The sequence below is a fragment of the Brassica oleracea genome, chromosome C9 (assembly GCF_000695525.1).
Source record: "Brassica oleracea var. oleracea cultivar TO1000 chromosome C9, BOL, whole genome shotgun sequence".
NCBI classification, from domain to species: Eukaryota; Viridiplantae; Streptophyta; class Magnoliopsida; order Brassicales; family Brassicaceae; genus Brassica; species Brassica oleracea.
In genome coordinates, this window is record NC_027756.1 from 51,560,691 (window position 1) to 51,576,986 (window position 16,296).

The 16,296-nt window shown below is 38.7% G+C and overlaps 3 protein-coding genes and 1 pseudogene across 5 annotated transcripts in view; 2 read left to right on the top strand and 2 right to left on the bottom strand.

Moving 5' to 3' along the window:
- LOC106317487 (GDSL esterase/lipase At5g08460) overlaps positions 1-1,113 on the bottom strand; it is a 4,249-nt gene extending 3,136 nt beyond the window's left edge. Inside the window, exons 1-2 of the mRNA XM_013755299.1 lie at positions 834-1,113; positions 361-488 (exon numbers count right to left, since the gene is read on the bottom strand). Of these exons, the coding sequence (XP_013610753.1) occupies positions 361-488; positions 834-1,113 (408 nt within the window). The remainder of the gene's footprint in view (positions 1-360; positions 489-833) is intronic.
- Positions 1,114-4,315: 3,202 nt separating this feature from the next.
- On the top strand, positions 4,316-7,836 carry LOC106315303 (annotated as a pseudogene).
- Positions 7,837-8,217: 381 nt separating this feature from the next.
- LOC106318749 (putative nuclease HARBI1) lies at positions 8,218-10,338 on the top strand. Its single transcript, XM_013756865.1, has 4 exons — positions 8,218-8,603; positions 8,866-9,350; positions 9,430-9,661; positions 9,747-10,338. Exons 1-4 carry the CDS (start codon positions 8,357-8,359, stop codon positions 10,241-10,243), a joined length of 1,461 nt encoding a protein of 486 aa, XP_013612319.1. The 5' UTR covers positions 8,218-8,356; the 3' UTR covers positions 10,244-10,338.
- Positions 10,339-10,356: 18 nt separating this feature from the next.
- LOC106318747 lies at positions 10,357-15,839 on the bottom strand. 3 transcript variants are annotated; one of them, XM_013756863.1, is made up of 22 exons: positions 15,742-15,839; positions 15,401-15,596; positions 15,040-15,102; positions 14,628-14,890; positions 14,407-14,500; positions 14,252-14,329; positions 14,115-14,174; positions 13,921-14,025; positions 13,667-13,777; positions 13,429-13,470; positions 13,180-13,293; positions 13,025-13,101; positions 12,573-12,826; positions 12,363-12,484; positions 12,231-12,273; positions 12,029-12,120; positions 11,800-11,848; positions 11,382-11,452; positions 11,149-11,262; positions 10,911-11,011; positions 10,687-10,732; positions 10,357-10,568 (listed from the first exon to the last, which is right to left on the bottom strand). In XM_013756863.1, the coding sequence occupies exons 2-22, from the start codon at positions 15,533-15,535 to the stop codon at positions 10,518-10,520; spliced, it is 2,085 nt and encodes a 694-aa protein (XP_013612317.1). In that variant the 5' UTR covers positions 15,536-15,596; positions 15,742-15,839; the 3' UTR covers positions 10,357-10,517. The 3 variants fall into 3 exon arrangements, with proteins under 3 accessions (XP_013612317.1, XP_013612316.1, XP_013612318.1); XM_013756862.1 differs by having other exon boundaries at positions 15,401-15,834; XM_013756864.1 differs by having other exon boundaries at positions 12,573-12,823; positions 15,401-15,833.
- Between the last annotated feature and the right edge of the window lie 457 nt (positions 15,840-16,296).

Genomic DNA, 16,296 nt, shown 5'->3' on the forward strand with positions numbered 1-16,296 from the left:
CTGATCAATTTAGTTGTCCAGTTGAAATCTTTCAAAAGTATGTGAAAGATTAAAGTCAAAGTAAATATGGATTTAGAATAGTAGTTATATTTTACTAACCAAAATACCGAAAAAAACCGAACCGAACCGAAACCAATCCGATATCTGGATTGAACACCCCTAATCCAAATGAAGCCAAACTATTGTTTCATTCTCCAAAATATAATAAAAATAATAACTTAATTCCGCGCAAGGCGCGGGTCTTATCCTAGTGTATGAGTAAAACATACGTGGAAAACACATTAGACCGTTGGAGATCTTTCCATTCACTAACATAAAAACACACACACATTTAGATAATTAAGAGAAGTGCATGCGTACGAGATGGCGACCGGTTTCTTCTAAGATTCCTCCGGCAGCCGATGCGTAGTTCACTCCCCGAAGAACATTAACTCCTCCGTCTATCGTTTCCATGAACGCTGGTATATCCGGCAGCTCTAGCAACTCTCCTGCATTCAATTCCCCCTATTAATTATTAATTATTCTCATTACAAAAAAAAAGAGTAATTCATGCCAAAATGTTTTACATGCATCCATTGCCACCAAAACCACATGCATGTAGAGAGGCTAATTAAGGAATGAAGGCCCTTTCATTATAAGAGTCGTTCATATGTGCATAAGTGAAAAGCAGCTGGTGAAAAGTATATACGTAGTTTACCAAAAAAAAAAGAAGTATATATGTATAATCACTTTAGTAGAATGGTTAAAGGTACACAACTATTTATTGCAATTTCAAAAACAGCAAGAAAAAATATCTAATACATATACGCGTATATGTATAAAGATGGACGTACCGATGAAATCGACGATGGTTTTGCCGTTGGAGAATCGACCGGTGGGTTGGCCACCGTCAAAATCGATGCCATAAGGTAAATAGTTGGACCTAGCGAGCGAATTCAAACGGTTATTGTTTCCGTTGTCCACCAATGAGTCTCCAAACACAAACATCGCTGGAAACATTGCCTCCTCCGGCGAGTTTTCATCTTCGGCTGTGATGACTACTAGGGCTGCATGTACCACTACTAGAAACAATGGAACAAATGCTAATGATTGTATAGTGAAAGACATCCTCATGTCTTTCAATTTTGAAATATTTTTTCCGATGGAATTGAAGGCTCTCATGAGAGTGGTTCATGCATGATCGCTGGTGGTATATAGTATAAATCATGAATTTGGTGGTTGGTGAATTTAATGAGAGCTATGTTTTCCGTTAACTTATTTGAAAACGGCACACCGGTTTTTGCTTAAGAAAGCAAAAAAGATTGCAACAATAAAAGAAAAGTCAACCAAGCCCGTATATGTTCGACACGTAGAGCTCGACGTCAGACACACATAGCTCAACCTGGACATGCGCTACAAAAACTAGCTTCATATATATGACTTCAAAACATAAACTAAGTATATCCATAAACGACGAAAATTTAAATTTAGCAAAAAGAAAAAGCAAGAGAGAGAAAGTTTTCTCTCTGGTGTCTCTCCCCACTCAGCCGTCAAACCCAAGTTCACCCATTTATGCCGTCCGTTTTCAAGGAGGCCGACGACATAGTTTTCACCGTTGGTCTCCTGCCCCACCGGATTCTTCTTGTTCTAGCCACACCCACCGATCCTATTTTACGGCGTCGCTTTCTTCTTGTTCCTGTGACTCTGGATCTCTGTTTTTTCAGATTTAAACGAAAGTAGAAGTGTGTTCTTCTCTTTCCTGGAGTGTGGCGAGGCCGCGAGCGTTTGAACCACCGGTGGCCTTGATCTACTTAGTGCGTCGGCCTTGGATCTGGGTCAGATCTGAATCGCTAGTCATCGAGTTTTAGGTTGAGAGAGTAGCTACCTCTCCACCTTTCTCCGACCAGCCTCCCGACGAGTTCTAGGGCTACGAAGCTTCAAAGGGTGTAGAGCCTCTCCTCAGGGATTCGTCCTCAGAGAGCGGCGGAGTTGTGGTCTCCGTTGAGGGCCTCTGAATCTAGTTTCAGGTATCATTACCATGGCTCCCTCCTGTCAACTCGGTTCAGTTCTCTCTCTGTTGAGTTTAGGGTGGTTGGATGCTTAGGGTTCTCTGAGGATAGTCCCGATGCCTCTACCTCTTGATATCTGACGATTGAGACTTGCCATTGGTTGGACTAGCCTGTTTTGAGGGTCTTCGGACTTCTCATGTTCTTCATCTCCTTCTTCAAGCTCCGGTTTTGTTCTTTACGACGGCCGTGATGGGTTAGCTTATCTCTTGGGTCGCGTAGTCGGATTGGGGTGCATTATACCGACTACGCTTGACCATCGTTTCATGTGCTCTATTTCAAGTGAAGACATCTTGGCAAGTTAGACAGCTACTTTCCGAGTGGCATTGGGTTTGGTTTCAACGAAGTCCCTCCTCAGCTAGCACCGGAGTGTAAGCCAGGCTCTCCGTCGTCGCAGCCCGAGAGACCTTCGGGTTAGTCTTCGGCAAACCATCCCCGTTTAGCCAAACTCCTCTTCTCTGCAGGTTTCGATCAGCAAAGGGTTTAGGAAACGCTTGAGTTAAGAAATTAGTTGATACTTGTTGCTAAGCTTTAATTCTAAGTGTATTGTTGCAATATCCTTAGATCTTTCATGGATGCTATATGTTCTTTTACTTTTTTTGCGGCCTCTAGGATCAGATCAGCTCTTTGAGCAATCTTGAATTTCAATTTCTATTGTGATCAAACTTTCATTATTTAGTTAACGATATTTACTATTTAGCAAAAAAAAAAAAGTATATCCATAAACATTTAATGCCAAGCACCAAAATGTATAGGAAGCGCTGGAATCCACATTAAAAACTAGGCCTTGATTTGTTATTGATGGTGTCAAATAGCCCCGGGCAAAAAAAAAAGTGAACCGAATCGAAACTCTCAAATACACGAATGATTCATATATTTCTATATCCGAATAACCCAACCGGAATTAAAAACCAAACAGGTATCCGAATATCTTTCTGATATACCTAATCAAACATGGGTTGGATAAGAAGAATGAGAAAATTATTATCACCATACCACATTATCATTTATGTATTCTCTTATATTATAAATATAAATAGTATTTCTGTATTAAAATACATTATATACTTATAAAATTAACATCTTAATAACTCAAACTCTGGTTAGATTGACGGTTATGCAAGTGTGTAACCAGTAGACTACTTACACTAATATGTTAACTAATATATTTTGTATAATATTCACATATTAAACGAACACCCATAACTGACATGAAATCGAACCGAAAGCAAATCGAAATCTCATAAATATCTATTAAGTATAAGAATTATTTATCCGATATATACTTACCCAAAACCGAACCAAATACCCGAATGCCGAAGCTAGTCTCAAGCTCAGTTGACTTATTGCTGATGGGTTCGATCTATTAGGTCCATATGAGCATTTTTTTTTTTTTTGTCAACAGGCCCATAGAGCTTCTTAAAAGTTAAAGTTTGTGAAAATTACGAGAGATTCTATAAGTATGAGGGTAAGTACGCAATATACAAAAAAACTAAAATATCGGGTTAACGGGTCTGTGAGACGGATCGAACCAGATCATTAACATTTGTCCAAGATCGCGCAGCAATCAAGCAACGAACGAGAAACGGGAAAAAGTACTCAGAAGAGGGACGGTCCAAAAGCCCCAAACAAGTCTGCCATTTTTATTTTACGGCATAACATCTCCACAAGGGTTTGCTCATCCGTGCTCTGTTTCAGTTTCAGTTTCAATTGGTGTCCTGTCGTTTTTGTTTGTCTGTTTTCATTTTAGAGCATCATTGGCTGTTCTGGTGATACCAATTCATTGTGTGGTTGTGTAAATTTTAGAAGAGTAAGTTTCAATTCTGTCTACTGGAGCGGTGAATTTTGAAGGTGTTTGTGAATTTGAAGTCATGAGTGAGTGGTGGTGTTCCGAAGAGATCTCACGAAGAGGATGTTTACTCATCCATCTTCTTCTTCTTCATCAGCCAAATACCCTCACGAGGATTCAGGTTCTTCTTACCCTAAATCCACTCATACCCCCTCACCTTCACAGGTTTCCTCACTCTCACTCACCACTTGCTCCTCTGCTCCTTATGAGGTTGAATCAAGAACTGTCAAGGGTCCTAGAAGTGAACCTAGAGATGGATTGGAGAGAGACCACTCCTCTTCAAGGCGTGTATTGGTCTCCTCTCCATCCCTGCCAGCTACGGTTTCTTCAGGTGATCTTCATTTGACTCACACCCCTGTGCTGTTGGAGTCGAGAGATGGTACTAAAGATGCCAGGGTTGAGACTTGAGAGCAGAGACAACATGATTGATGGGAGAGAGATATATGGCGAGGCTAAGAGGGAGATTCAGGGTCCTAAGAGTGACAGGGATGCTAAGTCTGAGCGTCTAGGCGATGGTTTTAGTGGAAAAAGTAATTCACAAAATTTGATCGGGAGAGTCAGAACTACAATGACCAAAAAGGTGAGATTAAGGATGGGCATGCTCTCACTTGGCTTGGAAAGAGCAGAAGGATTTACCGTAGAGGGAAGAGAGCTGAAGGTTCAAGCGCACCTTAAAGAGAGAAGGAGAAGGAGAAAGATAGCCACGGAGTGGTGCTGAGAAAGAGCTGGGTGAAGCATCTGCAGAACAGGAATGTGTGGCACCAGAGAAGAACGAACCAGAGGGCTGGGAAAAAGATGAAAGAGAATCAAGGGACAAAAAGGAGAGAGACCGAAGCAGAATCAGTGAAAACGAATCTGAATATGGGCGTTTTTAGGGTGAAGCAGCTGCAGAGAAGGAACAGGATACCTCCATTTATGTAGTTCAGCAACGGAAGAGAATGCTGATACCAAGAGGCAGCCCACAAACCAACAAACCACGACCTTGTCCGTTCACGGAGTCAGAACAACTACGAAGGGTGCGTCTCTTTGTCTTACGCATTTATCTTTGAGGCTGTCTAATTAGTATCAGCCTCTCATATCTTAGCTTAATCCTATAATTTTTTTTTACCTTTTTGGAGAGAGTAGAGACGCCAGGATTGGTTGAAATTTGAACATATTTAGTCAAATCTGCAGGCGATATTGATTGTTGTTGAGAATATCTCATTACCATTATTGTTTTTTTTCCTTTTAAAAAGCCTGTAAAAGAAAATTTTGCACCTTGTAAACCTAAATTTGCCGTCTCTTTCGATATTCTTCCCTGCCGCCTCCCTTACTTTCTGTGTTAAGAAGTTTATTTTTCCTTCGTTTCTTTTACCATGTAAGTTAGTTAATTGGTCTAAGTCCTTGAACTTTTGTCAGTCACTAATCTGGTTTCTAATGCATCATCCATGTTTGATTGTGTGTGTGTTTTCTTTGCAGGGTACAAGGTAATCATTCGTTACTATGTCTTCGAGAAAGGATCGATTTGCACTGCTTGGTGAACAATAGTGAAAGAAAAATAATCGGTTAAACTGGCATTCGTTTTATATGTGCATTGATGATGATGGTCATCTGCCACACACTTGTACTTGATAATTAATCTATGAGGTTTCCTTCTTAGGCTTGTCTTTAGGTTGCAGAGTAACGGTAGAATGTTAAAATATAAAATGATTGGACCAAAAACTCGGTTTCATCCTCAATGCTACTTCATTTGGTTTGCTTATATCTCTGCAGTTTTCAACATTGGTCTTAAGGTTGAGATCACATTTATCAAGTTTCTGCTGCTTTTATCTCACTACAAATATTAAACTTTTTGTGCTGTTATATGGAACATTGTTCTGTTCAGAGCCTCAGCTTGTTGAATTTTGTTTTACTGATGATTTAGGCGAATCAGAGGTTCCGATTGTTGTTTACAAAGTTGGGGAATGTATGCAAGAACTGATGAAATTGTGGAAGGAATATGAATCTTCTAAGCCTGACAAAAGTGGTGATTTCGCAAGTAATGGCCCCACTCTTGAAGTTCAGATTCCAGCTGAGTATGTTACTGCTACTAACCGCCGAGTAAGACCAAGATACATCCAAAGACTTTCTCATAATCTTTTTTATTGCATATTGAGACCTTTGGCTTATGTTTATGCAGGTAAGAGGTGGCCAGCTATGGGGAACAGATATATACACAGATGATTCAGATCTTGTTGCTGGTACGTGTCCTAAAGAATCTTTGCATTTCATGCCTTGGCTTTGAACTAACATAACACTGATTCTGGTATGTCTTCTAGTTCTCATGCACACAGGTTATTGTCGTCCCACAGCTTCCCCTCCACCGTCAATGCAAGAGTTGCGCGCTACCATCAGAGTCTTGCCGTCACAAGATTGTAAGTTCGGTTTTCTCTATCTGCTTTTATTCCCTTTTTATTGACATTTACATGTTTTTTGTCTATATTTAGAGAGAACTTATATACAAACTTTTTTATTGGATATATATGTTAAGACTATACATCCAAGCTAAGGAACAACGTCCGTTCTCGATCATGGGGAGCTGGAATCGGATGCAGTTACAAAGTTGAGGGGTGCTATATACTGAAGGTAAGTAATTTGACATCTCTTTGTTATCTGTCCTCCATGTTTCCTTGGCAGGATGTTCATAATATCCAGTTTAAAAAGTGGATTCGTGTTCAAGTCCTTACTGGTGTTTTTATTTCAGAAAGGAGGTGGAACTATAGAACTGGAACCCTCTCTTACACACTCCTCAGAGCCAACACTTGCACCAATGGCTGTTGATAAGTCTATGACCACCAGAGCTGCAGCTTCGGTACTTTAAAATCTCTGATTCTCTATCCCTCACTTCACTTTCATTTCAAAATTTGATTAGACATGTTTCTGTACTGATGACTTGTTTACCGTTCTGTAGAATGCTCAGCGGCAACAAAGGCTTGTTCGAGAAGTAACAATACAATACAACCTCTGCAATGAACCTTGGTAAACTCTCTGAAAACTTCCGCACAATGCTTTAGATAATCTTTACCTCCTAAGATCACTTTTTACCCACGCATTGATTTACTTTTCTTTTTTGTTTCTTGCAGGATCAAATATAGCATAAGCGTTGTGGCCGATAAGGGTCTGAAAAAGCCTCTTTTCACCTCTGCTCGCTTGAAGAAAGGAGAAGTTTTGTACCTTGAAACACATTCATCCAGGTATTTAAACACATGTTTATATCAAACATTAATGAGATATTATTACATGCTAAATCAAACTCTTTTGTATGGCAAATAGGTATGAGCTCTGTTTCGCTGGAGAGAAGACTATGAAAGCATTCCAAGCCTCCCAACAACAACAACAACACTCATCATCCGAAGAAGCTAAGGAGATGGATAACAATAACAACTCTGTCATGTTTTCCTTAAACGTTTTCCGTTGGTTACGATGGAGGAAACCCGATATCCCTCATGTGACAACAGACGGTGAAAAAACAGATACAGATTCAGACAACAGTGTAATTGATGTTTTCCGTTGGTCACGATGTAAGAAACCTCTCCCTCAGAAGCTTATGCGGGATATCGGGTTTCCACTCCCACCAGATCACGTCGAGGTTAACATTAATTTAGTAAAATTCTTGTATTTTTTTGTTAATTATAAAAGTGATGATGATGATGTTTGTGGAATTGAGAAACAGGTGTTGGAGGAGAATCTGGATTGGGAAGATGTACAATGGTCACAGACTGGTGTTTGGATTGCTGGGAAAGAGTACACACTTGCTCGTGTTCATTTCTTGGCTCCCAGCTGAAGAGAAAATAAAAAGCTTTTCATGTCTTTATCTGATCTATTGTTAGAGATTATAGTTTATTTTGAGTCTCTTCTTGTGTTCTTGTTCTTTTCTTTTGTAAACTTTATTCAAATTAAATAATTTAATTGCTAATTAGTAAAAGATTATAGATAATCAATCCCCTTTGGATTTTTCTTTCTTCTTCCCAATTTTATTTGTCATTGTGATTAATTCATTGGCGAATCATGAGTAATAAGTTTAAGAGGTTCTGTTAATATTTAGTCTGAGATAATGAAGATTAACCACTTGATTAATCATCTCAAGTCGACAATTTTTTTTTTTTGGAGATATTGAAGATTAGCCACTTGGTTAATCATCTCAAGTAGACAAATTAAAATATATTTTATGGATTCTGGGCTAATTTGATTTCGGATAAAATATGACGCCAAAGACATAAAGTGTTGAAAGTTTTGAGCGACTAATGAAAAGAAAACAAAACTAAGGGACAGGACTCAATTGTTAGAATCCCTAATGTTCGAGGCCATTAGCAATCGCTCAATCTTTCTCAGAACCAAACCTTCTTCTTGTTCAAACTTGATGCTTTGAGCTAAGGTCGTGTACTAAAGCTTCTCACATTCTCTTCTGTCTGAATCACTTGCGTTGGTTTTTGCATGTTGAAGAATGATGTCTGGTGATGGTGATGATGATGATGATGAACTTTCCTCTGGCGGCTCTGGAGACGAAGTACACGTCATTAACGGACACAACAAGCGTATTCCGACAGCACCTTCTGGTGGTTCTGTACCGTCTCGCAGGAGAAACCGCAAGGCTGGTGGTGTTGCCATAGTTGAAGCCATGTTAGAACTCGCAGCAGCTTCCAAAATGAGAGCAGCAGCTTTGACTAAAAAGAACGGTGATAACTTACAAGGTGTTTGAAACAATCTTTGAAACAAACATTTGATATTGTCACTGGTACAAACACTTATCATAATGACATTATTTTAGTTACATTGTTACTAATGTTAAAAAAAAATAGCTAGGCGGTAATTAGGAGCTTTATAGAGGATTATTGATTAGTCGGACGAACGTTTAAACCGTTTAAAAATCCGATTTTGCCACTTAAGCAGACGGCTAGACTCGCCTAGACCGATTTTTAGAACACTTACTGTTACCTTTGGCTATATTTTCAGATTCTTCCACTAGTAGCATCGATTTCGACATAGAACTAGATGAGATGGAACTAGTTGCTGCAGCTGCTGGCTACTTGTACTACCAAAGTCTAGTAAACCAACCTCCGGGAACTTCGCCTTCTACAAGAGGTACATATTTAAAAGACTTGCTACAAGGACCCGTTGAAGATTGCAGAGAAGTGCTTCGGATGGATAAGCGTCTGTTTCACAAACTATCCGACACTTTTAGAGAGAAAGGACTGCTGAGAGATACCATCACTGTTCTGGTGGAAGAGCAGGTTGCTATTTTCTTAAGCATTATAGGTCATAACCAGCGAATCAGAGTTATACAAGAGAGGTTCCACCTCTCTTGTGAAACCATTAGCCGCCATTTCAACAATGTGTTGAAGGCGGTTAAGGCGGTGTCACGCGGTTTTTTTCAGCCACCGGTTTTGGAAACACATGAAGATATAGTCAGTAGCAAAAGGCTTTATCCATATTTCAAGGTAAAGAAAGAACATATCATCATAGAACATGATGCAACAATGTTCTTTAGTTTGATTTGTTTATGGCCTTTCCCCTCAGGATTGTATTGGAGTTATAGATGGCTTGAAGCTTCTTGCTAACCTTCCTATAAAAGACCAGCCTCGGTTTCAGAACAAGAAAGGGATACTTACACAGAACGTGCTTGTAGCTTGCAACTTTGATTTGGAGTTTATATTTGTATGCCCTGGATGGGAAGGCTCCATCAACGATTCACGCATCTTAAGAGCAGTCCTGGATGATCCAAACCAGAACTTCCCTCGACCTCCCAAAGGTATTTTTTAACTTTCTTCTACATACAGAACATCCTTTGAGATTGTTACTACAAGTCCTATAATGACTCTACCTTTGTTTGCCAGGGAAATACTATCTTGTTGACAGAAACTACACAAACACAGAAGGGTTCATTGCTCCATACCAAGGAGCTAGGTACGGTCTCCACGAGTACCGTGGCGCACGCCAGATGCCGCAGAACGCTCATGATCTTTTCAACCATAGGCACATGTGTCTAAGCAACGTTATACAAAGATCAGTCAGCATGCTGAAAACTCGTTTTCCAATCCTGAAATCAGCGCCTCCTTACCATTTTCAAGTCCAGAGAGATCTGATGATTGCGACGTGTGCTCTGCATAATTTCATTAAAAGGGAAGACGGAGTTGGCGACTGGCTCTTTGCTGCTGAAGGTAAAGAAGCTGCTGCTGCAGAGGAGGAATCTCGTGGAGAAGAGGAAGAAGAAGAGCTAGAGTTGCTGCACATGGATTCTACTACCCCTAGGGAGCTTGTTGCTGATTCTCTACGAGACTCCATTGCATTTACTATGTGGGATGACTTCATGAACAAGTGGGAAGAGTGGTAGATTTGTTAACTAAGTGTAATCTTTCTGTTGCGTTTATGTAATAACATGAATGTGCTAATGAGTTTGATTTATGTTTATATTAGTTTTAACAAGAAGTCAAGAACAAAGGGCCATTATTATTTTTTGCTCATTTTTCTTCTGTACTGAAATTGATTGAATTGTTTTTTTTAATCAGCTACTACATCAAGACTTGCATAACATTTCACAATCAGTCAAGGACTATCTCTAATATTGTCAGAGAAAAAGAGCCAACAATATTTTATTTACCAAAAACTCATTTGTTAAACAAAAATCCTTTTTTCTTGCCCTTCTTTCTCTGCAGAGCCTGCAAGAAAATTAGAAAATCAAATGATCAACCAATCGTAAAGCTAATCTTTGTATGATGAGTTTCCCTTATATGGATATCATGAAAAAGATAACTGATTAACTGCCAGAAACATTACCTTCTTAATAAATAATCTGAGGGTGAGCACAATTGTGTCTCTTGAGCTGTCCCAAATAGAACAAAAAAAAAGACAAAAGATTGGCGGTTTAATACAAGAAACCGAGAAGTTGAAATGAAGACTTGGAACGCATTAAACAACTCCACTTAGAAAGTTAACACAAGAAAAATATTCAATGCCTTTAGGTCCAGGTTTAGGCTCATTCAGAGAAAGATATTACTTACCAGCTAAAATCCGTTGCATCATTATGCACCCGAAAGAGATGCTCCACGCCATCACTACCAATAATCACAAAATCCGCAGGCTGTTCAAAGGGAATCGCAACCTAAAAGAACCATAGAAAGGTCATAGCATTAGTTCATCATTTTTTACACTTAGTTACATTCAGTACATAAGCTAACATTATAATGCAGTGAAGATCAAGTTTATAAGAAAAAGGAGAGCACAAGGAAAGGCTCTTACAGTGGTAGAAGAGGAGAACTTTTCTGTAATTACAGGATCGTTACTTGGTTTGATGCTATAGCCTTCTTTCTTGATAGACAAAGTAGCTGCTTCCCATATATCCATATAACCAATCTGTTTCAAAAAAAGGTATCACATAATGAAAAGGGAAAATAAAGGTATATGAAGGAACATTCTAAGAAGCCTAAGAACACATAAAAATTGTAGATGATGAAATACCAGAACTGCCATACCGCATAGTAAACCTTGAACGATGCATGGCTGTTATGAAGATTCTTCTCTATATGACTCTGCATCTCTGGATCTGTGTAAATAAAAAAAGGAATACAATTACCAGATAGCTTCAGAATATTTGGTGTAATGATCCCGGCAGTATCTAAGAATAATAACAGCAAACTGAGCTTAACGAAGAAGCTAGAATTGAGTTTTGGAACAAACCAAAATAAAACAGACATGAGAAACCAAAACTGAATTTTAAACTGACAAGTCTTGTAGCTATAATTTCTTTCACTCTTGAAGGTCAAAACAACAACAGGTTTCTTAGTAGTGCTTCTCGAATTGAAGTTAATAATGGATTGAACAAGCCATGGATTTAGTTTTGTTGAGAATATCAGCGAGCAAGATTTTCATAAGTAAAAAGCATAAACTTACGACATGTAATCTTGCAATTCTCATTGGCAAAGACCTTCACAAGCCCCCCCTAGAATCACAGTAAAGTAAAGAAAAATGAATCGTATGAATCACATGTAAAACTGAACCAGCCAGGTAACAAAATGGTTATCGGGTCTAGCAGATTAATAAAGTCCACAAACATATTTAAACTTATGGTTAATCAAGTAAATTGGAAGTTTTTGAAGTAAATACATATAAGAAAACAAACCTTGCGATTCTTGTCGTCCAAGGGGTGAACTTCAATAGCAAGATATAAATCAACATCATCGGCAGTAACAAGATAATTTGGCTTCTTTGCTCCTATGTTTGGATATTGTCAACAGTTAAGCTCTCTTATCGCCATATTCAATTGCAAGAAAAAAAACGAAATATAATCTTTGAGAAAAAAGTGGTAGGTGAAAAATGTGTACCTTCAATGTAATTCACTGAGCCATCTTCCAGATGCCGCACCCACTGAGATTTTCAAGAATGGAAGAAGATATTTAAGTGCAAGTTGACAAATAAACCCCGGTAAGTAATACAGATTTCTATTTAGCCTGTACCTCAAAATTACATTTTGTCGTTCCATGGATGGAGTGTCCAGAAGCCAGAAGCTCTCGTCCAGGAAAAGGTTCTCCTGATATCTGTAGGTCTGCTATCCCTGGCAACGGATCATCATCTGCAGCTGCAAGGAGTGATTCACAACATTTTAAGACAAAGTGGAAGACAGCGATTGAATTTGGCAAAATGCCACTGTTATTATTAGCCATTACCCTCAGAAAAAGATGAAGTTGGCTCTTCAAGAACTGGGGGCAAATTGGGGTAATTTGAGGGGCTTGGCTCATCAAACCCAGCTGCATAATTCGCATTTTCCGAAGTTTGATTTGTATCTGCTTGTACTTCTGCATATGGATCGTCCATAAATGTATTGCTGAGAGGCTCACGAAACTGAACACGGTTATTTGGTCCATTAGATTCATCTTGATTAAAAGCTGGTTGCAAAGGCATCTGAAAGGCTGGTGATCTACTGGAACAAAGGAGACATTGATCATCAAAATAATTTCAATATTGCAATCAAAAGTATTAATCCACCAATAACTCCATATAGCTTAGCCCAGTCCATTTTTCCCCAAAAACTCACAATATTCCTTATTTTCCACATTCATTAAGAATCACTACTATATCAGCTATCCGGGAATCAACAGAAAATCTAGTGCATTAATACCTCTCAGGACCATCAAGATGGTAATTACTCGCCGCTGGTACACCACGCCCATCTTGGTGATACTGTTCTTGATCTGTCTGATAGAAAGAAACGAATGAATTTTGTATTCAAGTCACTTAAGCACGTCAATATTACGCAGAGGTATACGAACTTACTGAGTATCTCAAAGAAGCACCAACAGGATGATATGGTGACAAAGGCGAAGCATTTGAGTGGTTTACATCCGACTGCCACGGTGCTAATTGGTACTCTGTCTCCTTTAGCTTTGTCTAGTATCAGACAAGGGAAAAGAGTAGAAAGAATCAACTTAGTCTAAATCAGTATGTAATAGCTCCAGCATCAATTGTAAACTGTTAAAAACGCTGAAATTTGACGTCAGCAAATCTCATACCCGCATATCATACCTCAGTCAAAAGAAGCTTCTCCTGCAGATGCCTAAACAGAACCTGAATACGTATGAATATAGATGTAAACATCAATCACAAGTCATCTATGAATTTCAAGCACGGCGAAGTTGAAACTATCAGCAAAATGCAGAGCAACCACCAAACTAAATAGTTTTCAAAGACAGACGATCAAGGAGATCTGAAGTGCAAAACAAAACGACTAACACAAGATAAAACTTTAAAATTTGGAACTAACCTTGACATTGCTAACAATAGACTGAGAATCAGAGATCTGTGGATGCAGCGAATATTCAGATAGAAGACGTAACAAGTACGATACAAATGTAGATCTCTCCTGTTCTGCAGCCTGATAGAGAGAAAAAGGCCGTTACCATTTAGATGTACAAATAGAAGTGAGGTGCTAAAGACAGATCCAACTTTGAGATAGAGTAGAAACAAAGATCAACACAAAAGTATTGTCGCATATCCCAAGATACAAGATGATAATACCTGTAAGGCATATGTCAGGCGAATATTTTCCTCAATAATCTCTTGCCTATAAGAGAGTGCTTTTGATGCAGCATCAACAAGGTCCTGTTGTTGTTGATCAAATGCCTGACACAACAAGAAGGATATATGAACAAGAAGATTCAAGTCGAGAAAGAAAAGTTACAAATTTTTTGTTATAACTAGAAAAAACTTACCACTCGCATGTGCGCAATACGCTTTTCCAAGACATATTTCTCATTGCGTGTTTGAGCTTCCTAAAAACAGGCCAAAAGGTTAGTCAGACAATGTAGCATAAAGTAAACCAAGCATCCCTAAGAAACAAGACATTCACCTTGACAGCATAGTCAGCAAGATATTTTCGTAACCGCACAATCTCTTGTTCCTGTTCGTTGACCTTGTGAATAAGCTCCTGGATACTTGCATGGTCAGGGAAACATTTTTCTAACTTTCACTAGAAAAACAAGACTTAGTAAGAGTGACTTAAACCTGCTTCCATGCACTCCCCGAATTATTTACTTCACCTACTGGCATCAACTCATGAGTAGACGAAACGATGTGCGAGTCACGTTCTCCTTCCAATCTAACAAAGGAAAATCAGACACTGAATTAAAAGAACACAAGAGTGTTGATGCAAATATGACTGAACCACGAGATTAACAATAAAACTGCAACAGCAGAAGGCCAGTATCAGTTAGAGATTAAGGTACCTCATAGGAGATAGTGATATTGTAGACGGCGTAGAAGACAACTGAGAGGCTCCCCTTGCGATGCCATTAGTCACGATTCCATCAGAACGGTCTTCAAAACGATTACTCACAGTAGCTTCCTCTCCATTAGGCTGGTGAACAACTAGCATACCTGATGAACCAGCACCTGGAGCACTGACCACGCCCTTCCTCCGATCAACTGACTGGTGCAACGGAGAAGATCCAGCGGAGTGAGATGCTTGGGGCGTGGTTTCACCTGATTTCTAAGAAAGATAGAGAACCAAAAAAAACAAACTAGCATAAAAAAAAACATATACTTTCCAAATCTGGTCAAAACACCCTAATGTCAACAGAGATCTAAGGAAAATACCCTTGAGATTCACTAGGGACCATGAGGATTCAAGTAACTTACATATTTGGCAAGCTCGAGATATCTTCTCTGAAGTTCAGACTTTAAGAGGTTATTCTCCTCCACCTAAGCAGAGCAATATACACACAAAACACACTCAGAGAGAGACGCTCAAGATTTTCACCAATTTAAAAAAAAAAAAAATCCATTTAGAGTATATGTTGTTGCTCCAAAGTAAGTAATCAGATCGAAACCATTCACTATGCAGTAGCAGTAAATGCAAAGGAGCCGAGAAGTTCCTAAACGGATCTAGAACTCAAAAACTTCAATTCTATTTTTGCAGCTACATAACTAAGCCCTAAGTAAAGTTACACAAAGCCTGATTATGTAAAGTAGTAAAAGTTCAGATAAAAGCCACAAAGACCTGTTGCTTGATTGTGGCTTCGGCAGCTTCAACAGCTTTGATGACCTGGAACAAGCTATCGTTTTCATTGGAAGATTCTCTGAGACCCACTCCTGAGAACTTCTCGACGAGTCTCTCCTCGTGCCCGTTGTCCATCGTGAAATCGAAACTTGAGCAATCTCAAATTCTCATCTAACCAATCAACATTTAGCTCTCGCTGTTACAGATTTCAACAGGTGTATGAGAGAGAGAGAGAGAGAGAGAGAGAGAGAGAGAGAGAGAGATTAAAATAGAAAAAAATAAAAAATGAGAAATTGAATTGAAAAAGGAATGGTATGATGAGGATGAGTCGCGAATCATACGAAAATGGAGAGAACTATATAAAAGGTTCTTCTTCTTCTTCGCAAGCTCTCTCTGGGTTTTTTCGAGTTGTGACCTCGGAGAAATTGGGTTTTTTTTTCTCGTTTTTATTTTCTTTCTAATTTATTAAAATTGTTTTTTCTCTCTTTAACACTGTTTATTACAATATTCAATATCCAGCAGCACTCATTAATTTATTTATTATCATACGAAAGTTTTGTTTTTGTTATTTCTGCAGTTATAGACTTATAGTAACTTTTATACTATTTTAAACTTGGCAACTTTTGTAATTTTAGTAACCTTAATTAAACTAGTCAAGGTCGTATTCTTCTTCACTCGTCAGTATTAGGAAAAAAAATACAAAATACATTTCATGTGAATTTCCCTATATAGTATGAGAATATATTATGCAAGACTAAGGAAGTCATTGCAACTTCTCTCACAAACATTGATTTAATTTTCCATAAATCCCATATTTGTGTTTCAGGCTTTTTGCCAACATTATAAATATAGGACAAGAATCTTGAAGCAATGATTTTGAAAAAAACAAACTCTCA

What these genes read in the sequence shown, in the direction of transcription:
- LOC106318749 (XM_013756865.1), top strand. Translation starts at nt 8,357, where the DNA reads ATGATGTCTGGTGATGGTGATGATGATGATGATGAACTTTCCTCTGGC. An exon ending in GAACGGTGATAACTTACAAG is followed by an intron (nt 8,604 to 8,865) that starts GTGTTTGAAACA and finishes CTATATTTTCAG; the next exon opens with ATTCTTCCACTAGTAGCATC. An exon ending in GGCTTTATCCATATTTCAAG is followed by an intron (nt 9,351 to 9,429) that starts GTAAAGAAAGAA and finishes CTTTCCCCTCAG; the next exon opens with GATTGTATTGGAGTTATAGA.
- LOC106318747 (XM_013756863.1), bottom strand. Translation starts at nt 15,535, where the DNA reads ATGGACAACGGGCACGAGGAGAGACTCGTCGAGAAGTTCTCAGGAGTG. An exon ending in ATATCACTATCTCCTATGAG is followed by an intron (nt 14,501 to 14,627) that starts GTACCTTAATCT and finishes TTCCTTTGTTAG; the next exon opens with ATTGGAAGGAGAACGTGACT. An exon ending in GTGCTTCTTTGAGATACTCA is followed by an intron (nt 13,102 to 13,179) that starts GTAAGTTCGTAT and finishes TCTTTCTATCAG; the next exon opens with ACAGATCAAGAACAGTATCA.